Source organism: Triticum urartu, chromosome 2, assembly GCF_003073215.2.
Source record: "Triticum urartu cultivar G1812 chromosome 2, Tu2.1, whole genome shotgun sequence".
NCBI classification, from domain to species: domain Eukaryota; kingdom Viridiplantae; phylum Streptophyta; class Magnoliopsida; order Poales; family Poaceae; genus Triticum; species Triticum urartu.
In genome coordinates, this window is record NC_053023.1 from 719,466,973 (window position 1) to 719,494,064 (window position 27,092).

The 27,092-nt window shown below is 44.4% G+C and overlaps 3 protein-coding genes and 1 pseudogene across 3 annotated transcripts; 2 read left to right on the forward strand and 2 right to left on the reverse strand.

Annotated features, from left to right (window-relative positions):
• Positions 1 to 751: 751 nt before the first annotated feature.
• Positions 752 to 2,752, reverse strand: LOC125540106 (pentatricopeptide repeat-containing protein At1g80550, mitochondrial-like). Its single transcript, XM_048703696.1, has one exon. The coding sequence runs from the start codon at positions 2,582 to 2,584 to the stop codon at positions 1,274 to 1,276; it is 1,311 nt and encodes a 436-aa protein (XP_048559653.1). The 5' UTR covers positions 2,585 to 2,752; the 3' UTR covers positions 752 to 1,273.
• Positions 2,753 to 2,887: 135 nt separating this feature from the next.
• On the reverse strand, positions 2,888 to 9,607 carry LOC125540105 (probable cyclic nucleotide-gated ion channel 5). The gene is made up of 8 exons (XM_048703694.1): positions 9,361 to 9,607; positions 8,586 to 8,795; positions 7,270 to 7,843; positions 6,758 to 6,970; positions 5,991 to 6,289; positions 4,150 to 4,261; positions 3,837 to 4,073; positions 2,888 to 3,755 (listed from the first exon to the last, which is right to left on the reverse strand). Exons 2-8 carry the CDS (start codon positions 8,612 to 8,614, stop codon positions 3,069 to 3,071), a joined length of 2,151 nt encoding a protein of 716 aa, XP_048559651.1. The 5' UTR covers positions 8,615 to 8,795; positions 9,361 to 9,607; the 3' UTR covers positions 2,888 to 3,068.
• Positions 9,608 to 20,125: 10,518 nt separating this feature from the next.
• Positions 20,126 to 20,982, forward strand: LOC125538160. The gene is made up of 3 exons (XM_048701453.1): positions 20,126 to 20,529; positions 20,593 to 20,731; positions 20,851 to 20,982. Exons 1-3 carry the CDS (start codon positions 20,126 to 20,128, stop codon positions 20,980 to 20,982), a joined length of 675 nt encoding a protein of 224 aa, XP_048557410.1.
• Positions 20,983 to 26,045: 5,063 nt separating this feature from the next.
• Positions 26,046 to 26,798, forward strand: LOC125534339 (annotated as a pseudogene).
• Positions 26,799 to 27,092: the final 294 nt, after the last annotated feature.

The window sequence follows — 27,092 nt, forward strand, 5'->3', positions numbered from 1 at the left end:
TACAACGCAGGGTTTCAAACATCTGCCCCTATACCAGTAAATTCAGAGGAATGAGATAATGCATTTCAAGCCCAATGGATATCAGAGATATAATATGGAGAAGCAATTGATGCCCTGGATTGAGATGTACTTGCAGGGAACACACCCCTCTCAAGCCGTCCATTATACCATCCATTCGTCAAACCTAATGGTTAGCTTACAGTCTATTGAGACCTGAAAGTAAACTCCAGAAAGGTTTAAGATGATTTCTATTACAAGTTAAAATTAAGAGAGGAACGGATTTTCCCCAGCTTGGTCTCACAATAATTTTAATTATGCTTAAGGTTATATGCCTAAAGATGATAGGTACTAGAATATTAGATAAAAGTACAACCTGCACCAGAGAAAGGATGTTTAAGAAGCTATATATATGACCATTTCATTTCGTATCAAGCTGGGTGAGAAGTCAATTTGAAAACATTGCCACATCAAGGACTAATAGAAAGGATATTGAATGAATTAGGAACTGGACACTTTGTCTGTAATGCAACAGTAATACAAGCATAGCATGGTACTAGAATCAAAATTCAAAGGAATGGAAACTTCATTGCAATAGCAGAACTGCCGAGTACATTTACCTGTAATTTGTATAAACAGCTCATGAACCTTCCGGGTATGGTATGCTGCTATTTAAGATTTGGCCGTGACATTAGATTTCCTGCCCATGCTTCCATGGTTTCCTCAGAGAACAGCCCAGTGAAAATATGAGAAAGACCACTATAACTGGTTTCATTTCACTGTAGAACTATAACTGAATGTCCATTCAAGACAAGGTTGTTTGCCTTTAAAGGCATCAATGCTTTAGGTAGTCGGAATGACCATATGGTAAAACCATGGAGTAAAGGGTCATCTAAACCTGTATTATTAATCTTCCTGCCCAGCTCTCAGAAATACATCATTCAGTGTAGAAGCAGGCTAACAGCCTAACTCAGCACTCAGGTCCATCATCAACTCGGCCAACAGCCCAATAGGGTTTTGAGCAACACATCAGCAAGTGCATTGCGTGCAAAACATCCCTTCACTTTCACATGTTGTTTCGGGGAATAACTGCATGAAAGTTGGCAGAAAATTCAACACTACCCATTCTATTTTCCTCCAGTGCCAAAGGCACAAACTAACATTAGATCCCCAACAACGCAGAGCATCATCATTGTTTCAATCACCTTCTGATCCAATGACAACCAGTGGGTAGATGAACATGTTAGTATCAGTTTTTCTGTCTGGCTGCCAGAATTCAGATCACACCACTTAATGCATTATCACAGTCAGAATCTGCTCCTGGCAATTGAGTACCTAGCTCTTTCCTTGGCTTGGGCGAGAGGCCCTTCGCGAGCATCTCCTCGTCGTATTTCCTAGCCAAATCCAGCATACCCTTTTCCAGCAATGCATCAATGAGTGTGTTGTATGCAAATGCATCCGGGGTGAGCCCTTGCTCTTCCATTGTCTTCCACACAAAGAACACAGGGCGAAGGAAACCCCAGCGCCCAAACCTCTTTATGAGCATGACATATGTGTCCATCCTCGGCCGGCAGCCCCTCTGGAGCATTTTCTCAAACAGCGCAAGGACCTCCTGCGGGCGGCTCAGGTACTGGAAGAAGCAATGGTAGGTGAGCTCATTGGGCTCGCACCCGGCCTTGTGCATCTGCTGCACAAACGCATAGCCTTCCTTGAACCTCCCTTCCTTGCACAACAGCTTGACGATCGTGTTGAAAGTGGCGGTGTTCGGCCTGCAACCACCATCAATCATCTGCCTGTACATCCGAACGGCGAAATCGACGCCCTCTGCGAGCCCGACGGCGTGGATCGCAGTGTTGTACGCGACGATGTCCACCGGGAGACGCTTCTGCTTCATCTCCTTGAACAGCTTGACCGCCTTCCAGGGCTTCCCTGACTTGGCGAGGGCGTCCATGTAGATGGAGTAGGAGTGGAGGTCCTTGGCGACACCGCGGGCGTCCATGTCAAGCCAGTGCTGGCGGAGGCGCGCCCAGGCGCGCGCCTTGGCCCAGCCGCGGAGGAGCAGGTTGTGGGTCTTGGTCCCCGGCGGGAAGGGCGGCGGGGCCGCCCGGCCGAGGCAGAGGTGGTGGGCCTCGTCGACGCGGCGGTGGTCGCAGAGCGCGTCGACGAGGAGGTGGAAGGAGGCCTCGTCCCGCAGGCCGACGGAGGCGGCGGTGGACTCGAAGGCCCGCACGGCGTCGTCGACGAGGTTGGCGGCGGCGAGGCGGTTGAGGAGCGCGCGGAGGGCGGGGCGGAGGAAGGCGGGGTCCGAGGGGTCGTGGTGGGCGAGGAGCAGGGCGGTGGCCTGCGGGAACTCGAAGTGCTTGCCGAGGATGTCGACGGCGCGGGAGAGGGTCGACGGGGTCGGCGGCAGGTTGCCGCCGCCCGGGGAGGCGGACCAATGGAAGAAGTCGAGCGCGCGGCGCCAGTCGTTGGTGTAGAGCGTGAGCGTCTCCTGCACCGCGGCCGCGTCGAGAGGGGCGGGCGGCGCGGCCTCCGGCAGCGTGGAGAAGCGGGCGGCGAGGAGCCGGCGGCGCACCAGGGAGAGCATCCCGCAATCGAGTGTGGTGCGAGTGGACCGACCCTGAATCCTGAAACCTCTTTCCCCCCTTGACCTGACCTGAAACTTCTTCAAATCTCAGCCAAAATCTGAGTCAACTGATTAAATTCAAATCATATTTCCAGAATTTCAACAAATTTCTGTTAATCGGAGAGAGAAGCTCTCTTTTATCAAAAAAAATCATCTATTTTGATGTCGTCACAGTCTTGCAGATTTTCGGCACAGCGATTTTTGGGCTCAGTGATGTGCAACTCTAGGTGGCAGAGGCATCAAAATTTTCAGGCAACCAGCAAGTAGCAAAACTGAAACATTATACATTTGCATCTTCTATACTCCTTGGAGCAGTAAAACTTTTACAACCATCATCACAATGTTGTGTGCGGCTGCTGTCTTTTGAATTTTGTACACAATCTACATGCCTGAAGTATCAGCTTAATTAATTAGCACAGGTAATTCCCAGTATGGTCTGTTTTTGTTAGTCCGCGTCGTCGACGTCGACGCCAAAATCTGGCTCGGAGGGCTTCGGCACTCTCACAATGGGGAGAGCAGCAGCCTTGCTCCGAAGCCGGTGGACTCCCCGGAGAGCGTTGGCCGCGAACCGGGACGCGTAGATGGTCGCTCCCAGGCTCGGGCCGCTGCTGCTGCTCTGCCGGTTCGCAGCCTCCTCTTCTCTCCGGCGCTGCTCGGCCATTTTCCGCTTGTAGTAGCGGCGCCAGGCCGCCTGGATGAAGCAGGCTCCCCATGTCCTCCACTGCTGCGAGTAAAACCGGAATGTGTGCTGAACTTGCCTGCTGTGCAGCCTCCTGAACTGACTGGCCACAAATTTCAGCTCGTCGGCACGCAGGGAGAATGCCTCGACCTCGCTAAGAGCCTTCACTGTCCTGGACGAAACCGGGAAGTTAGCACCAGACTTGGGATCCAATGCCCAAGTGAGCAGCTCGTCGCCACAGAAAGAACCCTCCTTTAGCTGGACCTTGTTGAAGAATCCACTTCGGCCTCCATCAGTAGTCATACTCTCCAAGGAACCATGGAGAATAAATTGCATCTCATCCACTGGATCACCTTCCCTCAAAATGTATTCATGTTCAGTGTAGAGTGCAGGTCTTAATCGCTCGCATATTGCATCTAGTAGTCTTTCATCCATATTCTCAAACAAAGGTACCTATTCGGCAGCAAAACAGGAGGAAATCAGTGTAGTTCGCTACAAGAATTTCAAAGATACCTGACCAAATATATATCCTACCCTTTTCACTAAACCCAAACAGAGATGGCGTTTGATGTCCCTCCTAAGGTCTTTTGGAAGGGTTTGAACCAAATTTTCTTCATCTACTCCTCTGGTCTCCAACCACCTATACCGTTCATACCGCCTTACTCGTTCTCTGATATCCGGCGGCAGCGATCGGTGATGCATCCACTGCTCAGCATCACGCTTCTTAACTCTCATCTCTTCAAGGCGTATAGCAACTGATTGAAGGTAGGTCTAAAAAGACAATGTTACAACTTAGAATCTGGCAAAACAGGGTGAAAAGATAGTTTGCGATGCATTATCATTCTACCTGCATGTTACCGATGAGGAGCGCAAAGAGAATCAGTCCAAGGATGCATATTGCAATGGAGAATAACACCTCCCAGGGATATGTACTTGTTACAAACCCTTGGCCAAGGGTACTGTTAAATGTAAAGGAAGTTAAACATATCAAGCACAATGAACCACAAATATAAGATATGGAAAAATAATGTACGCTCTAGTCACAAAAAATAGTCATTGTGAAGACAAACAATTACCACATTAGCTGCTATTTTTTATCATAATATTTTTTAAGGTCGCAAAAAATAATCTATTTTTGAAACTCACAAAAGATCTAGTAAAACGAATTCCATGCTGCCAATACAAAAATTCTATACACTGAAGGTCCATTAGTCTTCAAAAATGTTTGACCAATACAGTCTCTAGGACACTATATCTGAAATCGGAAGAAGTATCCAAACAATGATAGCTGCTCATATAAACCTGCAACAATTAGAATGCAAAGTTGATACCCCAAGCAGAAGGACCCAGGTCAGGGTTCAGAAAATAGCTTTTGCTAGATTTCATGACCTAAGCCAGAAAAATGTGAACAGGCTGGTTTTTGCCTCTTTCCTGGTATGCCATTTTTGCTGCAAGGAACTTAAGATCTTGTGTTCTCTCCATCTTGGATGACTAGTACTCCCTCCATTCCTAAATATAAGCCTTTTTAGAGATTCCAATACGGACTACATACGGAGTAAAATGAGTGAATCTACACTATAAAATATGTCTATATACATCCCTATGTATTCCGTAGTGATTGAAATATCTAAAAGGGCTTATATTTAGAAACGGAAAGAGCAGTATATGCATTCTGTTAAAGGCAGCATATGAAATACAACCACCCTATTTTCAAGTGTATTGAGCTAGGCAGCTAGCACAACAGGAAACCCAGAACCTGCAGCGGCCAGTTCCCTTTAGTTCTCTGTAAACCCCGATAATCAAAAAGTGTACTGCTGGAAAGAAGGGCAGTTTAAGGGGCTGTTTGGTTCTATGCCTTGCATTGCCACACTTTGCCATACACTTTCTGCCAAGCTTGCCTAAGGTTAGTTCAATAAAATGAGAGCCACAAGTTGGCAATCCTAAGGGAATCATGCCACACTTTTTGTGAGTATGCAATGTAGGGCCCTAGTGTGGCTTGAACCAAACACCCACCTAAGTTGGTCAAACTTGCCTAACCTTAGGTGTGGCAACCTTTGGCAAACTTAGTCTCAAACCAAACAAACCCTAAATAGCTAGAAAGTTGGGTGCAACTTTTTGACGCCACGGCAATCATATTTGAATTGGTAAGTTATGTTATAATATTGCTATTTCCAAACAAAATCTAATCTAACACCAGTAAGTCCAGGTTATACTAACAGGATAACACATCATATACAATATCTTATATTCTCACTAGCAATATGGCACACGTTGGCTTTTCAGACCATTAGTATAACCAATATTAACTGGCATGCTCTTTCAAATCATACAAAAATAATCTCTGCAAGTTATATGTATGCCACAGCATACAAAGTTAGGAAAGTAGGCAGTTCCTTTACGGGTCTCTAAGATCCACTCCATTTGTTGCTTCCAAGCTCCAATAGTCCAGTTTGTCTGGAGTGGTCATCATGCAGATCCAGGTATCTAACAAAATTTATTTTGCGAGACAGGGAGTGAAATGGACTTTACACACTCCTGCCACGAGACAAATTCCGTTCCGGTAAAAAATGACTCATTTTGTGGGAACTGTTTAAATCAGAGTTTTTCAAATATATTTTCTTGTGCACAATGAAAGACTTCCTATAGAATAATGAACAGATGTACGGAGTATTGTTTTTTTTCTATTACCTTAAATTTTGTAATCCCCACCAGAAGCAATAACAACTTTTAGAGACAAAATTTCCTGGACCAAGTATTCCAGACACCAATGCTTGCTGATAGATACCAAAATTGAAAGAATCATTAGTGCCATTGCACTGATTAAATATTGGGGTACTCGTACTCCAATTTTTGTACTTGTCACTGCTAGCATGATTCTCACTACAATACAAGTAGCTGGGTTCACAACCATCTGTGGCATGACAGTTGACAAGCCAGCAACTATCTTTGCGCTCTATGGATAAGAAGTACCACAGAGTACCAACATTCTGCAACAAACAGCGTATAGAAAAATTACAGGGTTAATCAAGGAAAACATGAGCACCTACGACAAACTATGTTCAGAGAATTATGCTTAACATGACGTAAGACAATAACTATATGTGAGGAGAAGAGGATACCATCAAAAGTTAACTAACAAAAATCATCTAACCATAACTGTAGTCAATTAGTTGACATATTAGCAATGCCTACAATGTAGAGTATTATGCACAATCTCCAAGTGCTACGAAATCTTTAAACTATCATATCTGACGGGATAACTGAAGAGTTCAGATAGCAAAGATGGTAAATTTTGAAAAGCTACCAGGTATGCAAGGAACCTCAGTGTATCAACAATGTTTCTACTCGAGGCACTAATCATAGTGTAAAAACGCACAGATAATTGTGTGATAATGCTCTCTAGATGAAGATGCACATGGCATGGATAAACAATACATAGCATAGCAATCACTTACATGGCCAGCAAGCATAAACCAGAGAAGATAGTAACCAGCACCAGCCCATGCAGTCTCAATAAAAACACCAGCTGTCCTTTTCAAATCTTTGGTCACAGGGAATATCCTTAGCAACCTTGGAATGTATTGGCACAGGACAACCCAAACCAGTGCATCTTTTGTAGCCAGCACATCTGGACCATCAGAACTGTGGAGATATCTCCAAACAACAATCTGTCGATAACCAACGAGATCATTCAAGGAAAATATGAAAATTGTCTTGAAGTATGCAGTAATCATAGTTCAGGATAGTCGAATACGAATATCAAATTAATGGGACAAATTTAATGCAGCAAAACTGTGCATAGAGCCGGGCTATTGAAATGACAAATAAAAATATCTAACGCTAAAGTGTAAAAGCACTTAAAAGGTTTATCATTTCCATGTAAAAGAAAAGGCTTATTGTTTCAGATAGACCAAGTGACAGTAAAATAACCTTCATACTATTGAAGAGCATGAATGCAAAGAAGTACCTGTGGAAGTGGTAACAGTGCAAAGAAGTCCATTAGAAAGTAACTCTTAATGTAACGCATCGCAATTAGCGTTGGATCAATCACAAGCTCGCCACTTCCAAACACTCGAGAAGATGGAGCAACATAAGCGGTGCGGAATTGAAGAAACACACGGATAAGATAGACAGAGTCAATAATAGTCCGTACTACTGTTGATGTCACTGCCAATTTCTTATCTATACCGATGCAATTTGAGTTGTCGATGATGGGTAGGAAGAAGAAGAGTGGATCAACTGCAACAGCGAAAATACATGACAGGAAGAAAAATCTATTCATTCGCAGCAGGAACTTTTGCTGGGGATCAAATATATTCTTCTTAAAAGATTTAAGATCTTCCGCAAAAGCTGTCTTAGGAGCACCAGATGGATTGGGGTGCCTAAGTGATTTCAGTCTTCCAGAACTCTTTCTCAGCCCTGACATGAATGATCTTAGTGGATTAAACGAATCATAACCGAACCCAGGCATGCTGAACCTCAGGCTGCTCCTCCCACCAATTTCAGATTGTACAGATGATCTAGGGCTAAACTCATCCAGCCTGCATAGAGTATTGATATATAATTAAAACAAATTCAAAAGAGCCCACGGTTAAACAAAAGTAACATAAATATGTGTACGTACAGTGCACAGTGATAAGTTAAATCATATAATGCGTCTGATAGAGTGCTATGATTGAGATTTCTCCCTTATATTTTCTACATCATCACTCCAGCATGAAGGAAAATGTAAAAACAAATACTGGCTGCTTCTCTGTTTATTCTAGGAATAAACATGATGCAACTCTTACAGCAAAATGGGTAAAAGTAAAACCCAGTTTATCTGTTCAACATGACGGAAAAATGTAAAACGAATGTCTGGCTTTATCGATTTCTTCCAAAAATTAACATGACATAACTCTTACAGGTAAAACCAGAAGGTAAAAAAAAAGACCTATTGAAGCTAAGAAAGACAGTGAGAAAGATGCCAGGTATCGGACGAGGGGGTACCATAGGAAGAACTCATGAATATTTGTTGTGGACATGGACTATACAGCAAAAGTGTATGTTTCGGCAACAGGAATACCACTATATACAGGAGAGAACCAAAGCTACAGGAAGGTGTCCAGAGAGAAATTCGTGACAGGAAGGTGTTGAGTACTACAAATGTTCAGGCTTAAGAATTGACAGTCATGACATGTGAAAGAGGAAAAAGGAAAACATTGTCACTTCAAAGTAAATGACCTTTAATACTAGTTATGAAAGCGCATAGCAGGAGTGCCCTTTTAAGCAAAAATGACCAACCTCTTAAAGTCCTCTCTGTGTCTGTCCATGTATTGAGCTTTCTAACCACAATCAAACATATGGCTATGTCAAAGGAAGAGCAAAGCTGGCGAGAGACCCTCCACAGCTCCAATAACTGCCATCAATCAGCCGACCCTTTAGCTGATGTTGTCAAAAGCCGTCCACAGTCCGTCCTTGCACAAAATGCTCTGATCTGTTTGATCAATCACACTGAATGAACACAAAAAACAAGCGTAAGTACAAAAAGGAAGTTGCAAGGTAAGCCTCATCATATACATATAGATGTAGCACAAATGCGGTAGTGGCACACAGAAAAGGAACTGGGGCACTCAAATTGGGAAGCCTGATACATTTAAGGAACGGGTATGGTAGAATCCTGATACAGTAAGTAAAGTGGAGCGGCCTACTATTATTAGCAAGCAAAAAAAGAGGCTGAGCGCTGAAACTCTGCGGCCTCCGCCCGAATTAGGCGCCGCGCCAGCGGAGACCACGCCTCCATTTCCCGATAGGGTACTATGCTGGCAGAGGAACGGAAGTGGTGCCCCCGTGCTGTCTGACTGAATCCGTCCACCGGCCTTCGTCCCTCCCGCGCTGGCTGGGCTGATCCAGATCTACGAGCCGGCAGGGAGCAGCACCAAGCGGCTCCCGGAACGCGGCGATCGAATCGAGGGAACTGCCATGGCAGCATCAAATTCGCTACGCGGCGGCAGCAGCGGCCGAAAGGGAAAAAAAGAGCAGCGAGGAATCGAGGGAGGAGGAGACGGCTGCGCCTCACCTGCGGGCCTCGCGGGGGGGAGAGGCCGGGGGGAGGAGCCGGCCGGCGGCGAGGTCTGGAGGGGAGCGGAGGCGGAGCGGAGGCGGAGCGGGGCGAGTTGGGGGAAGGGGAGGCGGAAGGCGGAAGCACGGGTTCGGGGAAGGCGAGGAGGGAGGGTGGTAGGCAAGACGAGGCGAAGCGGTCAACGAGGCTTCGCTTCGCTGCGCTGCGGCTGCGGCTTGGGTTGCTGCTGCTGGGTCTGGGTCTGGGTCTGGCTGCTGCTGGGTCCGGGTGGGGAGAGGAGGAAAGGAAACGGACGGGGCGGACGGCGGAGGGACAAGGGGAGCAGGCGCGCACGCGGATTGGCCGGGTTGGCGGTTGGCCCGAGAGCGAGTGAGTGGGGTGGCGGGTTGGCGGAGAGCCAGCGATGGGCCGATAACCGTGCTGCCGACGGTGGCCGGCGCGTGCTGTACCCAGCACACACATCCTGTCGCGCACATAGAACGTCCGTGAATTCAAAAAATGCTCGCTAATTCAAAATATATATTCGCCTCTAATTTTTTGTTAATTTTAAATCGTATTGGATTTCATAAAATGTTTGCGTATTCAAAAAAAATCATGAACTTAGAAATATTTGCGCGTTTGAAAAATGTCCACGAGTTCAACACATGTTCCAATTTTCAAAAAAAATAATCAGTATTTTCACAAATTTTAAAATAACATGAATTTGAAAAAATGCTAGTGAATTAAAAAACTATTTACAGATTTAGAAATATGTTCCTGAATTTAAAAATGGGAAAAGGAAAGCGAAAATGGCCAGCCCATGTAGGAGCACAGGAAAACTATTTGACGCATTTTGCATGAAATTGTCGAGGGCTCGCACAGCCTAATGACCGAGCTTCCAAGAGATGCGCCGGTCATTTAGCATCTACGTGCTCTACAGATTCCCGGTTCTAGGAACTCTTCAGTAGGTTCTTGTCCGTTTTTATCTGTTTGGGAACTTTCAGTCTAGTTTTATGTTGTTTCCTTTTCTGGATGTTTAATATTTTTTATTTTTTTAGATGTTTGGAAATTTCTAAAATGTTGAAATATTTTAAAATTATTTAGTTTTTCTAAATATCATTTTTAATAAATGTTTAGCATTTGTATTAGAAAACATGGTTGAAACAATGTTTGGAATTTAAAAGACGTTCATGTTTCTTTTTAAATCCTGTTTTCCAAAAAAAATTGTTGTAAAAAATTACTCATTACTGATAAATTTCATGAAATTTTTGAAAAAAATCATAAAATAAGTTGTTCACAATTTAAAAAAAGTTCACTTAAATGTATTTTTTTGAAAAAAAAACTAGTGTTCTTTTTGGAAACCGACCGTTGATTTTTTTTTTACTACAGTGCTCGCTTGCTATGATTGTGCATCACTGGGTCGGCCTAGTCGGGGAGCAGACAGGTTGAAGCACATAACATTATATGGGAACCTCCCCCTCCAGTGCAATAGGAGATTAGGGAATTGTTGTGCGACGCCTTTGAGTTTAGTGACACTAGTTGGGCTGGCCCATTTTCCATTTTGTTAGAGTTCCACTATTTCAATCTTTCATGTACGTTCTTGAATTTGAAAATATGTTTGCGAATTTTTTAAAATGTCCACAAATAGAAAAAATATTCGTGAAGAAGAAGGAACCAGAGGAGGAAGTGGGAGGAGAGGGAGGAGAAACGAGTAGGGGTATCGGCCAAGATGATCGAGAGATTCGAGGACACCATGGCGAAGAAGGAGAGGCATGCGTCAAGCCAATAATATGGAGGAAAAGAAGACCAAGAGGTTTGAAAACTTCATGGTGGTTCAAGAGAATATGATCAAGCTTCAAGAGAAGATGGTTGAGCTCGCGACCGCTTCGGGGGAGATGAATATCTTGACCATGAAGATGTTGGACTTGGATCCCAATGCGACGAAGATCATGCAAGCCTACCATGCTAAGATATTGAAGCGCTTGGTGGCCAATTTGGAGGAGCTGGCTGGTGACGAGGACATGGCGGCACAGTGAAGAACTTGGCATGGACCGCCGGTCTAGGCGGCAAAAAAGTAAGTTGTGTTTTTTTCATGAATAACATGACTGGCAACTTCGGGATCGCCCCATATAAAAACCTTATGAACACCCGACTTTTTTTTGTTTGTGGTTGCATATGTTTTGCACTATATTTACATATGCTTAAATTGCCATTGATCTACATATGGCATGTCAAATGGACGTGGCCGGACCCTAGGCAAGCATTTGATGCATACGGTTAGAGCAAGTATAATAAGCTTATGTAAGCAGGCTGTAAGGATTAAAATATTGTTTTTCTGTTGACGTGGAGGGAAGAAAAGAGGAGAGAGGAGATGAGCCGGCTACAGAATAAGAGCTAGTTGCAGCACGTGCTCCTAGGCACTATGTGAGAGTGGGAGTATTATACTTGAAGCTATAAGGTTGGCTATAGATGACATGGCAATGTCATATAGCCATCAGTTGGTTGTACTATTAACCATGCTCTTAGATGTCAGCCCCCTATCTGCTATCTGTGGACATGTCCGAACATGTCCATAGACGTATTACGTGTTTCAAGACATTGAAATGGGGGAGGCGTCAAACGCCAACATTGGTCACAGTCCTCACCATCGGTGCCATGCGACTTCAACTTCCAATGAGCAATAATTCAATGAAAGATCCACCCAAGGCCGCTGCCCTGGCTTTTAGAGCCCCTCACGCCAGCGCGAGGTAGCAGATCCTCATCGTCACCTTCAACGGAAGATGCGCAAAAGCCGGTGGCCTCATCGGGTGGCGGCTAGGGTTTGGGGCCGCTCCCGTGTCACCCAAGGGGGGGGGGGGGGGGGGGGGGGGGGGGGGATTTAACGAGTACTACTCTACTTCGACTTCTCAAGCTTTCTTCCTTTGGTAGTGGTCATTTTTCATCTTTCGATCTTTCTTGACGACTCTACTTCGGCTTCCCAAGCTTTCTTCCTTTTTCAGTTTTGCTTGGGATTGTAGTAGTACGTAGTACAAAAGACATTGAAATGTGGAAGGCGTGTTTGTGGTATTGCCTCGGTGTGTTTGTTGCCATGGAGTCGAAGTTGCGGCGGCAGGCCCCTGTGGTATACGATGACTGCCTACAAGTGGCCCGTTCGGCGATCTCCCGTGGCTCTAGCTGTGCCTGATTCTATCCTTCATAGTTCTTCGTCAGAGTCAGAGCTACGTTGTCTGGCCGCAAATGGCTGAGTTTTGGCACAGATCTTCATGCAACTTCATGCATCCACTATGGTGTGGATTGAGTCGACGATTGCTTATGGCGAAGTCGGAGTTGTTTCTCATAGTGTAAGGATGGCGATGCTGCCTCTATGGGAGGAGTAATGACGATGGCGTTTATGTGCTGTCTCGTCGAGGTCCTCTTTGAAGTGGTGTGCGTGGGGTTGTTTTATGTGTGCCGCTTAGCGATTGTGATGGTTTTTGCCCGTTTTTTATAATTATCTGGGCAACTTGGTTTTTGCTTTGTTTTCTCTAATTAATCGAGTAACTTTTTTCATCTTAATGAATGTAGGATAACTATCATTTTAAAAAAAATGTGGGAGGCGTGGAGGTCAAAAAAGGGTCAAACGCTAACGCCAGCTATTCTGAACGAGCTAAGCTAGCCATGACCTCCAAGGTAGGGGACCTCGCAGACGCATGCAGTAAAGCCTTCCGTGCCATGAGGACTGCAACTTCCGATGAGCAATAATTCAACGAGGCTTTTAACATCTTCCTTCTGGGAAATGTAAAGCCCCTTCAGATTCCACCCCTACCATTTACTGACTCCGCCGTTATCAATACTGGGCGCCGCAGTGAAGCCATTGGTATATGCAGCACCTCATCTCGTCTTCTTCTTCACCACTTCCTTCCTACTCCAGATGACTAGCTTGCTTAGGAGAGCACTGCTGACAAAACAGCCTCTTACTGGACTGTATTTCAATGTTGCTATTGAGCCAAATAGTACATATCTTTGTAAGCTTCCTGACAATCTGTTGGCGGAACAAGCAGCTGAGGCTGATACCAACTTCAAAGCCATCAAGGTGAGGGTTGTTCAGACCAAGGATGATTCAAATATGCTGTACGCTGAGGTTGGGCAAGATTTCGTCGATCTTGCCTTTGGACTCCTCTGCATCCCACTTGGAACTATAATGAAGACTTTTAGCCAGTTGCCTCAGAAGGGATGCATGGGTAATCTTTACAAGAGTGTAGCTGGAAGTGTGAAAGAAGAATGTCAAGGCGTGCTGCTGACCCCAAAGGTAGCGCCTTTCTTTGGGTGCAGCAGCAATGTGCTGCAGGTAGAAGAATTGCGACCACGCATATGTGCTTGTTTGTCCGAGACGAATCCCAGATCCCATGGCGATGGTACTGATAGAGCCTACATCTGTTGGCGCCGCCTCCTCGTAGCGCCGCCTCTTCTTCTTCCTCCTCTCACACAATTCTCTCTTCTCTCTTAGTTTCTCTCAAGAACACAAGAACACACACACACATGAAACTCTACACACACGCACCAAGGAAGAAGCCCAACTAGCTTTGCCGTGAGGCACTTCCTTAGTGGCACACCGTGACTACATTTTCCTCAGCCCTCTCGGCCTCTTTTCCATTTACTCAGTGCAATATATATACACGAAGGTAGGCACTCAAGCCATGCAAAACTCACGCCACTAACCCACTAACCAACTTCCTAGCTACATGCACGCACTACCCCAGCCGCCGCACTCGGCCACCATACCACTCACGAGCACATCCAGCTAACTAATCCCTGGATTCTCTCCATTATCTAGTACGGCCCAGCTACCCAACTAACACCCATGCATGCACTAAGGAACTAACTAATCTATGCATGCAACTAACTAAACAGATTAGCTTTGCATATGTGTACACGTGAAGCACAACTCTGACGTGCACACCTGCCGCAGCTTGAACTACATGCATGACTCATCAATAACAAGATTAGTTCTAACAACATCAAAGGTAGCCCCATGAACTACATGGTGACTGACGACCTCCAGATCCGCCCATTCTGCTTGATCAACACCCTCGAGTTCCTGCGTGCATCCAAGGTTCCCAAGGGCAAGCTTGTGGAGAAAGAACTCACGCTCAACAAAACCCAGGTATTATCTTTCTTCCATTGCCGGTAAACAATGCATACATGCTACTGAGGGAGTTGAGCATATATTAGAAGTTCTCATGTTCACACTGGTTTTCTTGTGCTGTCTCGACAGGTTCTGAAGATCATCAGAGCTGCATTCGAGACACGTGAAGCACTCAGCAGCGTGCTTCTCCCTTGAAAGCAGTGGTGGCGTTGCTTTAAGCTAGACCTGAGAGCCTCCTGCAGCCCTCCACTGATCTGGAGAACTAAATATGAGATGTTACTAGAAGTTTTATTTTCTCAATGTTTAATGTTTGCAATCTTGCTAGCTTCTTGTTAGTTGTTACTTTATTGTCTCTCCGAACATCAGTTGTAGACGTATATCGCCTATTTAGGGGGTGTTTGGTTTTAGGGACTTTTTTGTGTTGGGACTAAAAAAGTCCCTAGCAAACCAAACAGGATGGGACTTTTTGCTAAAAGTTCCTAGAAGCATCTCCTTAAGAGTCTTTTTTAAAAAGTCCTAGGGACTAGAAAAAGTCCTAGGACTAGACAACCAAACACTACCTCAATTTGATTCTGAAATGAACTTTATTACCCTTTCTAGTTTCTACTCGTACAGATCAAATAACTAGCTGACTAAGATTAGATTAACTAGTCACAAAGCTGTACGCGCAACACCGATCGAGGAGCTATGTTCGCTGAATCGGTCAACTAAATGTACTTCATTCGTTACAAAATAATTGAAGCTGTAAGATATTCGTAAGCCAAACTTCTTTAAAGGTCCAAAGGAAAATCTGCAAAGGTCTATGACATCAAATAATATGAAAATCCGCAAAGATCGCACTCGAGGAAAAGAAGTTAAAGATACTACCAATGTGGAGGACACCAAGATGTTGACCTTGAATGTGGACTCTTTGAATGCCGACGCAAGAATAATCTTGCAATCCATTCGCTGCCAGATGTTGCAACGGCAGAAAGATCAGTTGACGGAGGCGGAGAATGAGGACGCGGCAGAGGCGGACGCCGAGGTGGAGGCTGCCTACGCGACGGCGACAACATCTTCATCGGGGAGCAGATGGCTGGGATTGTCGCTCCGGCAGGGCAAAATTTTGCATGGACTGTCAGACTGATGTTCTTTTGGATTCGATCATGTAAACACTAAGCACACTTGCCTCTTTTTTTTTTGTGATCGGGCATGCGATCTAGCGGCGGTGTGCCCCGGCGTGCTGGGTGGGTCGGAGTAAATTGAATATGAAATTGCCCTTTACAAGCGGACATATAAAAGATAGCGTTGAATGGCGGCCTCCCACATCCGTGTCCATGGACTGGTTCCTTGTCCACGGATGGATGCAGGAGGAAATTTACGGGTCGTCGTTGGAGATGCCCTTATGCTTTATAATTTGACATGTGTCCGACTTTCTGCTGGCCATGGCAAAGTATATTTTTTCCCTTACTGCAACTTAACATATTTTGTTCTCATGGCAATTTTACCATGATGTCTCTCGGATTTTTTTTCCTTTTTCATTCAAAAAATTTGTATGTGTTGTCATGGTCAACTTTGTATATTTATGTGTTTGTATGTTTGACAGTAGCTTACCAAATCAATCAGATTGGGGTTGGCAAATTGTGTCATCATAGCCTCATTGGATTGGATTATACAAGTGTTGTACCATGACAAATTAACTTCATGGAGCACGGCAAATTCACTTTATGAACGATGACAAATTCACTTTTATGGAACCATAGCAAATTAACTTCTATAGGCAGTGGCAGATTTCATGTTACTGATTTGATGAGGTAATTTTACACTTTCATCATGGCAAATTTTTAAAGATTTTTCATCATTAATGCCTTCTTCTAACCGTCATGGCAGGCATCTTGTGGGTGCCATCATGTCACACTTGCACACATTTTTTTTGTCCATTAATGTTTTCTTCCAGCACTAAGCCAAATGGTTCCGTCGCAACGTGGCATTTTCATTCTACATGGCAATCAACAATTATTTTTTTATCATAGATCATGGCAAATTTCCTTCTTAGCAATATGATTTTTTTACTTTTTATGTGACCGTCGGCAGTTTTGTTTATTTATCTTGGCAAATATAGTTTATGGATCACGACAATTTTACATTATGGACCATGCCAAATTTCTCTCTCTTTTGCAATATGAGAAAAAAAATTATATGTGAACATGACAATTTTGCTTTTATAAACCATGGAAACTTTACTTTTTTTATCAAGACAAAATTTACTCTAGTGGACCATGGTAAATTTAGTGTATAGTTGATGGAAATTATTGCGAGCATGGCAATTTCTATTCTTACCATGAAAACTTTTATAGTTGGACCATGAAAATTTAGTTGATGCCTTTTCATTTTAGCATCATGGTAATTGGTTTTGTATCATGGCATCTTATGTGCATCATGGCAGATTTACACTATTTTTTGCCATCATCTCAAACTTGCACACATTTTTTTATCCATTAATGTGTTCTTCTAATACAAAGCCACATGGTTTCTTATGCAATGTGCCATTTTAATTCTACGTGGCAATCGACAATTATGTTTTTATTTTAGATCATGGCGAATTTCCTTCTTTTCTATATGGCCAAAATATTACTTTTTATGGGACCATGTCAATTTTATGAATCATGGCTATTTTACTTTACAGACCATGGTAAATTTCTTCCGTTTTTGTAACATAGCAAAGTTTCTTTTATATGTGATCATGGAAAATTTAGTTTATGCACCATGGAAAAAAAAGTTTATGGACCGTGGGAAAATTTTTAGAAAGATGGTAATTTTATATTTACATGGGAAATTTACATATTTTGGACCAATTCAATTTTTAGTTTTAAAACCATGTCAATTATTACCCTTTGGCATAAGTAGTAGCTACGCAAGCATGGTGGCAACTACACTCCTTTGGCATAAATGCCTTTTTTATATATGAGGTGTCAGGTTTCTTATGGCACTGGCACAAGTGCATTTTTGTTGTATAGAAATGACTTTTTCTCACTTCTCTTCGTCTTTTTTATTATCTTTTTGACACAAGTTCCTTTTCATGTGTAGAAATGGCGTTTTCTCACTTCTCTCAGTCTTTTTGCTTGCCTTTTTCGGCGCAAGTGCATTTTTGCTTCCCTGACTGGTCCAAAGTCACGACATTCTTGTTATAGAGTTATTTCTCATGGTACAAAATAATTTACCAAAATAATTGGAGACAAAAATTGGGGCCATGTGTAGATACCACCATGGGTAGCAAATTATTTCCGTTATTACCATGGCAACTTTTATCAATTTTTTCGGACATAACAATTATTGTTGTAACACCATGATAAATTCCTTTATCTGTACAATTTTTTTATATCATAAACCATGGAAATTCCTTTTTGTACATCATGGGGGAAAAATTATTTTGAACATCCCATGGGTAGTTGGCCCGATAATTGCCATGGTAACATACAATTGGTTGCACAACTTAAGAAATTGGGTTGTGCAACATGCAACTATGGGTTGCACAACTAAAAACAATTATTATACAAAAACATCAATATCAGTCACCTTAGTAAGGTACCAACAAAAAAATTCAATCCTTAGCTGATGCTTTCGCACAATAATTTGTTAAATTTTCTAGTTTTGTTTCATGATATGGCAGATTTAGTTCTAGTGCATGTCATTTTGTGAAATTTCTTCTATGACATTTGTGTGTATTTGAAAACTTTTTTCCTAAATGCATCCAACAAGCTGTTTTTTTTTGTTTGCATTTCTTTAGTGATCGCAGCAACATTGCCATCAACAATTTTGTGAAATTTCTTCTATGACGTTTCACTCGCTCGGGCTAGGCTAAAATCTGACGTTCGGTAGATATTGGGATCCAAAATTAAACGCCAATGTCGAGACACAGCAATTCAACTCCTGAGCTCATCTGCTCCCTTGAGTGAATAGTACAATTAGGAAAATACTAGGGAAATTCAAAAAATATCTGATTTTTTTTGGGATGGATGATGCTCGGGTGCGTGATGTCCGTGCCAAATTAGATGGTGTTTGAACATCTGGGTAGTTCTTAGCAAAAAAAGGTGTTTGAGCATCTGAATGGCTCTTAGAGAAAAAAAGTGTGGTATGTGAGAAAGTTTACTGTTCATACTGTTTGGATCAATTTTATCCTTTTTGCCATGAGCTTCTTAGATATCCGAACACGATGAAATTTGACACGGACATCATGCACTCGAACATCTTCCATTTCAAATACATTTGAATTTTTTTATTTTACTGTTCACCAAAAGCAGATAAGCCCGAGCTCAGAAATGAATATTCGCCCAAGAGCTCTCTACCAGACCCCTTAAAATCGCAAACTGTAAAACTGAAATACAGGTCGAAAAAATGCATTTTAAGGGTTCATTTTAGCTACGGCCGAAAAGACACTGTAAAACAGGGATAAAGAGCTCCTTCCTCCAGTCCGGCCGCTGCCGCCCCTTCCCCCAACCGGCCGCTGCCGCCCCTTCCCCCAACCGGCCGCGCCCCACCACGTCGGGCGCGCCCCGTCGCCCACCGACCGTGCCCCGTCGCCCGTCGGCCGTGCCCGACCTCGCCGGCCACGCCCCGTCGCCTCCGCCGGCCGCGCCTTGCTCTATTGCCAGCCGCGCCGGGAGGATTCCGACGGCCAGGCTGAGGTCATGGGAGGCCACGACGGTGTCAAGCTCATCCAATTCGAACCGGCGGCGATCGATTGCGGCGTCTAGCGGTCTTTTCCGGTGTGCGGTGATGAATCCCACGAGTTTAGGGCGGATTCTGACAAACTCCGCGGCGGCGTGTTTGCTCCGACGAGGTTTGACCGGTATACGGGGCCCCCTAGATTCGGCCTTCCAATCTCCAAAGATAAGGGTTTCGGGTGTGCATTTTCGGTGGCCCTTAAAATTTTACGGGTTGGACCACTTTCACGGTTTTTGTTTTGGACACATTTTTCGACAAAAACTGTAAAACGCAAAAAATTTACGGGTTTAACCACTTATACGGGGTCTGCTAGAAATGCTCTAACATCGGTCTTTTTCCTTCGAAGGTCAGGGGATTCTTTGGTGGGCCGTGAAAAACAAACGAAGATAGAAAAGAAAAAAAGCAGTTCACTCCGTCCATAAAAAAATAGATCACTCCTAATTCTCCTCTCACATCAGATCGTGTGACTCTTTTATGGGCCGGGAAAAACAAACGAAGATAAAAAGAAAAAAAGCAGATCTCTTCCGCCCATAAAAAAAAAGCAGAGCACTCCTAATTCTCCTCTCACATTAGATCGTGTGTGAAAATTAGTGAATTGGTCATACGCAGTCTCTCCATCCGTGGCATGACGCCTGCAACAACTTCTTTCTTTTTTGAGGGAAAACCTGCAACAACTTCTGATGAGAAATAACTCAGGGAGGCTCAACATCTTCACGTCGGGAAATGTAAAGCTCTACACGTACTCCAATATGAGACTTCCCGTGGAGCATTTTAATTAGCCCCTTCAGATTCCGCGCAACCATTTAACTCCGCCGTCACCAATACTGGGCTGTGGAGGATACTTAAAGGATCGTGTATGCATCACCTCAGCTCGTCTTCCTGTTCACCACAGTTCCTCAGAAGTTACAATTTCCACCTCAACCCTAGTCCCCTACGAGCATGTCCTCATTGGCCATGTCGAAGGACGGCGGACCAACGGTCGCCGTGAAGCTGTTCATCGACAAGGAGAAGAGAAAGGTGCTGTTTGCAGAATCTGACAAGGAGTTCGTCGACGTCCTCTTCAGCTTCCTCACCATGCCTCTCGGCACCATCGTTCGTCTCTTCGACAAGCGGTCTCAGGTAGGATGCCTTGACGAGCTGTACAAGAGCGTTGAGAGTCTCGGTGAAGATCACTTCCAAACCAAGGCGTGCAAAGCGATGCTTCTTAGCCCGCTCAATGCTGAAGCAATTGATTGCAATCCGCTTAAAGTGAAAATTGCTGACGAAAACCCAATGTATCGCTGCAAAAATGCTAGTTGTGGCTATTCATCATTTAGCTACGTCCCTGATGCTATTTGCGGCTGTGGAACTATTGTTCAGTACATCGGGGAATGTCCTCCTGTCAATGGAAACAACAAGGATGGTGGAGTTTTTGCCGTCAGTATCCCGAAGTTCATCATAACTGATGATCTCCAAGTTGCTCCTGCTTCCACAAGGGTCATGTTTTCGCTGATTGAAAAATATGGTATACCGGAAAAGGAGAATATCCAGGAGAAGGTGCTCCAACTCAATTGTGCCAAGGTCTGTCTCTCACTCTCTCTACCTGTGAACATGACGCCGCTAAATAATTTTTTCACAAGAAAGCTGCTAAATACTCTTATTGTTGATGTTAATAAGTAGTTTTATTGCACTTCTTTCAGCTGATTGGTTTGCTTAGGAGAGCATTGCTGACGAAGCAAGCCCTAACAGGACTTTATTTCAATGTTGCTATCCCGCCGAATGCTACAGACATGTGTGTGCTCCCTGACAGTGTTGTCAAAACAGGCACTTGAGACCGATCCCAAGTTCAAAGCCATTAAGGTAAGGCTTGTTCATGCAAAGGATGATTCATTGCTATATGCTGATGTTGGGCAAGACTTTGTTGATCTTGTCTTTGGACTTCTTACCACTCCAGTCGGAGCCGTACTGAAGACTTTCAGCAAGTTACCCCAAACCGGATGTATTGAAAATATATACAAGATAGTATAGCTGCAAGTGTAAAAGTGGGTCGTTGTCAAAGCTTACTTCTATCCCCAAGGCTTGCGCCTTACTTTAGCTGCAGCAGCAGTAATAATGTGCTGCGAGTAGAGGAATTATCTCCTCGATGCCTTATGATTGGGTTTTGGGTATACTCGGTGTTATGAGCCCCAAATCCTTTCAAGGCCCCTATATCAAGGGTGGGCCCATGAACTTCATGGTGACCGATGACCTTCATATCTGTCCATTCTGCTTGATCAACACCCTCGAGTTCCTTCGTGCATCCAAGGTTCCGAAGGGCAAGCTTGTGGAGAAAGACCTGACGCTCAACAAAACCCAGGTATAATTTCCATTAAATAAACAACACCCTTTTGTGGGGGAATAAATAAACAACATCATCAGAACGTGCCACCGTTTTCTATGTTCTCATTGGGTTTTCCTATCTTACCCCTACAGGTTCTGAAGCTTGTGGGAGCTGCATTTGGGACAAGCAAAGCACTCAGCAGCGTGCTTCTGCCTTCAAAGAAGTAGTAGTGTTTCCTTGGCGGCCAGGCCATGGCGTCGACCTGAAGCCCGGAGATGCGGAAATGTTACTACTATAAGTTTGTTTTCTCAGTATTTACCGTTTGTCGAACTGATTCCTTAGCTTGTTGTCTCATCAATCGACCATTATGTCGAAGTGGAACATACCCTACTCATCGATCTTGGAATGAATTTAAATATTTAATCATCCTTTCTGTATGTAATCAAATCAATGGCTCAGATCTATTATGTACTCTTACCTCTCATGTGCAAAGGGGAGGTAAGAGGGACCATGCTAAAATTTGCCGTATGTATCAGACCACCTATAGATCAGCGAACTAATCACCTGTAGACTCATAAGGAACCAGTTTACTATCTGTATGCGCAGCGCCACCTGATGTAGCTTCCGTTGAATCTTTCAGTAACTCATGAGTATTCAGTAGGACGTACCGTTGCATACCTGCGAAATGGGTTTGCTGAAGGCTGCTCCCGGAAAAATGTACCACTGAGCAGATTGAACGAAAAATGGGAAAAACTGCAAGCATAGCCTCCTGTCCGGTGTCCGCAACATAGTTTTATCGGTATTAATTGGAGGTAGGAAATGAGAATTAAAGTGGTACGAAATTTTTTAATCCATCCCATCATTTGGAGGCATAAAAATTGATGAGGGGTTAGGCATGAGAGTTGAGAGTCCAACCCTCACCATTATATTAGCAAGGGAATGGTGGTAAATGGGAATTGTGAAGGAATTATTTTTAGTGGTTAGTACATCTTAACCCATTGTCTTGCCAATTCCCACTAGTCAAACAAGGGAATGAACTTCTATGTCAAATTTCCACACATAATCTCCTTTAGATGCCAAAAAGGAGTGGGAATAAAAGAACCACTAATGCATAAGCAACTATAGCCACCACCTTACCAGTGACGAGCACAGAAAACTAAAAAAATAACTAGTGCCTCCTCAGTAATAAATCAATATCAGTGATGGTTTTGTTTTACGCCTATCACTAGTGAAACAGCCATGTCAAACTTACCAGTGGTCGGCACGCTGAAGCCCTCCTCATCAATAAGTGTTGCCTCGACTGCCATGTGGCCAATTTAGTAGTGAAGGGGTACCCACATGGCTTGCCAGTACCTTGCCTTTCAAAGGCAACAGAGAGCTCACTACTGGCTCCCCCACTAGCAGCAGCAAGCTCACCGCTGCCATTGCTGTCGGAGTCCCTTGGTAGCATTTCTCCACTCAATATAACTCCCTCCTCTTAACTCATATTCCTCTTCCCAATAGTTGCCATGAGGGAAAAGAACCTCACAATTTTTATTTTAGTTAAAGATCTCTTTGGTTCCAAGGCTAGAAAACAAGGAAATATATATTTACAAGAAAAACTTGGGATATGAAAAACAAAGTAATGTAATATCACAGTTGTTTCAATCCTATAGATTTCTATTTGAATTGAAGTTTATTTAATTGAACTAGAGAAAAACGATTCTTTCCAAGAGGTTTGAGTGGGTGGAAAATTTTATTTGAAAGGTAGTTCATAGGGTTTCTAAAAAGTATAAGCATCCGTGTCAACAAGATGAAGCTAGTCAAATCTTGATGTGGAGTTAATGATCTCATCAATCCAGGGCAAATGGTACGGATCTTTGGCGCACCCATTATTGAGGCCAGGGATGTCCAAGCACATGCGCCATTTGTCATTAGGCTTTGCGAATTAGCACAAACTTTGCTAACTAATCAAGATAAAAAAAATTAATTTTCCAGAGTTACATTCGTGAAGTTTGAAGGTCAACCCAAAGGAAACCACTAGTGCTTGAGCATCTTTGCTTTCTGAATCACGGAGAAGAAGGTGAAGCTTTGTGTCGTTGGAGGTGTGTGTGTGGGGTTGAGGGGTTTGGGGAGGGGGGGTATGTTTCAGCACCTCTTCAACCGGGATTACCAAATGGTTGGGTGCATCGTGGAGAGGCAAACTTTTGTTTACCTCCTTAGCTAGGACCAACTGAAGTACAAACCCATTGGGATTGTCGCATGGACTACCACAGTCAACATGGGGTATAGAGCGAGTGCCTACAAGAGCTGGAGAAGATGCATATCAGAATGCGACATCATGAGTGGAAGGAGTGGTCGTTAGAGGGGGGCTAGGGTTTCGGTTGAGGTGGTCGTGTTGTATGTTCATTGTTTAAACGTTATAATGGTCATACCAGGGAGTCGTTTACGCCAAAGACTTAGTGGACCCTACACAATTTTTCAAAAAATATTCATATTTGATTCTAGTAAAAAAAACTAATTGTAGACACGTAAATCTTTTGCGTATTCATGAAGAATAGAAAAGCATACTCCATAATTTGTCCTATAAAATTTCTATATGTACATTTTTCACCGGATCGGAGATTCGGAGGGAGTACCTTTTTAGAATACGGGATTGAGAAACACATGAAAAGGCAAAGAAGTGGGATAGAAATCCAAATGAAAACACTAAGGAATATAAATAGACTACCGCTTAGAATGCACCTAACTCAAAAATCACACGCCTCCTGATAATATGATTAAACCACGGTCAGAGACTTGAAGCATTAAAGTTTGGCCACACTTGTCATTTGCGGGAATTCAAAACACATCGTATTTTTCATACTCAGTGTGTATCAAATGCTTGTCTCGGCAACGAACCCACTTCTCAGATTAGTAGAAAACACATGTTTAAGTTTCAAAAATCACTAAAAAAAACACACGTAAGCTTGTCGTCTTATGTATTGGCGAGATCCCATCTAACCCCCGCATCGCCCCCTCCCGGGCGGCTCCCCCAACCTTCCCCCTCCCTCGCCGTCGCCTGAGGCTAGCACTGGGCAAGCCCGAGCCCACAGCCAAGGAAGGTGGCTGCGGGACTCGTTCTGCTCACCCTTATCGCACGCCGAGGGGGGGGGGGGGCTACGGACGGAGAGGGGGTTGCGTCACGCCCATTGGTTCTGCTTTGGCGACCTGCGGACGGTGCGGGGGGTGGCGGCGGCCCGGTGTGGCCTTTGATCTAGACACGTTTGTGCCGGCAGTTCCTTGTTGGGCCGCCGGAGTTCCATGGAAAACGTTGTCTTCGACTCGATCTGCTCCGGTTCGTGCTGGCTCCGGTTAGGACCTCTGGTGATTGCAGTCATCGTCTCCAGGTGCTGGCAGGTCGGATCTAGCCGATGGGCATGAATCCGGGGGAAACTCCAGGCTGGCCTGGCAGCCTCAGCAAAGTCGACGCCCCCTGGTGCCGATCCCCTTCCTGGAGGCTTTGATGTGGATCTTGCGCCTCTCACCCCCTCCATGAGCGTAGGCGAAAGCCTCTGTTCCTCTTCTTTGGGGGACGACGACACCTGGGTGTCATGTTCCTTCCTGAAGGCATCGTCCGGGGACTACTGATGATGGTGGAGTTGTTGGTAGTTCGGAGTCGGCTTGAGATGGAATGTAGGTAAGCAGCGTGGCATCTACCTTATCGACGACGGCGGGTCTCAGCAGTATGGTGTAGCAGAGTCTTGGCGACAAGCGCGTCTAGATGGACGGTCGCAGGGTGGTGGCGCTGTTTGGCGCCGTGGCAGTGTCGACAGTTGGCCGGTCTGAGAAGGATGATGCAGATCTCCTTCCTGGAGATGGGTCAGCAGTTCGATGATGGTGACGGCTTCTAAAACGTGTGCATGCAGTATACGGTTTAGGTTTGCTGCACCGGGTGTAGGCTCCTGATACACCATGCGGGCGGGTCGGCAACGACCCCGTCCTTTTTTTGTTTTCTGTTTAGGGTTAGCGACCCCGGTTCTAGATGGTGAGAGTGAGGGCACTCCATATTATTGAGTTTGTAGGTGTGAGTGATGACTTTGAATGATTTTAAAGTATGTTCTTGTCAGACCATTGTTGAATAATTAATAAATATGACTGCATACATCAGTTGATGCAGAGGCTGGGGTTTTAACCTCCTTTTCCAAAAAAAAATGAAGATACTCCAACGCCAGTTCTTCTACAAGGTGGGCAGCTCTGGTGGGCCTTGAAAAACAAACAAAGTGGCTAGCAAATCACTCCGAAACCTCCTCTCGCTTTAGATGGCGTGAGAAATAACTCAAGGAGGCTCAACATCTTCACGTTGGAAAATGTAAATCTCTACACGTACTCCAATAGGAGACTTCCCAACTTCCCGTGGAGCATTTTAATTAGCCCCTTCAGATTCTATGCAACCATTTAACTCTGCCGTTACCAATACCGGGCTAAAGGAGGATATTTAAAGGATCGTACTGTATATGCATCACCTCAAGTCGTCTTCCTGCTCACCACACACTTCCTCACAAGTTACAAGTTCCACCTCAACCCTAGTCCCCTACAAGCATGTCCTCATTGGCCATGTCAAGCGATGGCGGACCTACCTTCTCTGTCAAGCTGTTCATCGACAAGGAGAAGAAGAAGGTGCTGTTAGCAGAATCCGACAAGGACTTCGTCGACGTGCTCTTCAGCTTCCTCACCCTGCCTCTCGGCACCATCGTTCGTCTCTTCGACAAGAAGTCTCAGGTAGGATGCCTCGACGAGCTGTACAAGAGTGTGGAGAGTCTCGGTGAAGATCACTTCCAAACCAAGGCGTGCAAGGCCATGCTTCTTGCGCCGCTCAATGCAGCTGCAGTCCATTGCAATCGGCTTAAAGTGAAAGTTGTCGACAAAAATCCTATGTATCGCTGAAAAAATGCCAGTTGCCGTTTTACAGCATTTAGCTCCGTCCCTCATGCTATTTGCTATTGTAAAAACGTTGTTCAGTACATTGGGGAATGGACAAACAAAAATTGCCGTGATTCTGACAGTAAGGAGGATGCAGTTTTTGTCATTGGTGTCGCCAAGTTCATCATAACGGATGATCTCCAAGTTGCTCCTGCTTCCACAAGGGTCATGTTTTCGTTGATTGAAAAATATGGGATACCAGAAAAGGAGAATATCCAGGAGAAGGTGATCCAACTCAATTCTGCCAAGGTCTGTCTCATACTCTCTCTACCTGTGAACATGAAACTGCCAAATACGTAGTTTTTTTACAAGGAAACTGCTGAATTTTGCTGGTCAATAATAGCCAGTTTTATTTCTCAAAAACCCTGGTAAAAGTCTCTTAGTTAATTCTAGTGGTGTTGCATTTCTTTCAGATGATTGGTCTGCTTAGGAGAGCGCTGCTGACAAAACAAGTCTTAACTGGACTTTAGTTTGACGTTGCTATCCCGGCAAATCCTGCAGACATGTGTATGCTTTCCGAAAGTATGTTGGCAAAACAGGCGCTTGAGACTGAACCCAAGTTCAAAGCCATCAAGGTAAGGCTTGTTCATGCAAAGGATGATTCGGTGCTATATGCTGAAGTTGGGCAAGACTTCGTCGATCTCGTATTTGGACTCCTTAGCACGCCACTTGGAACTATCA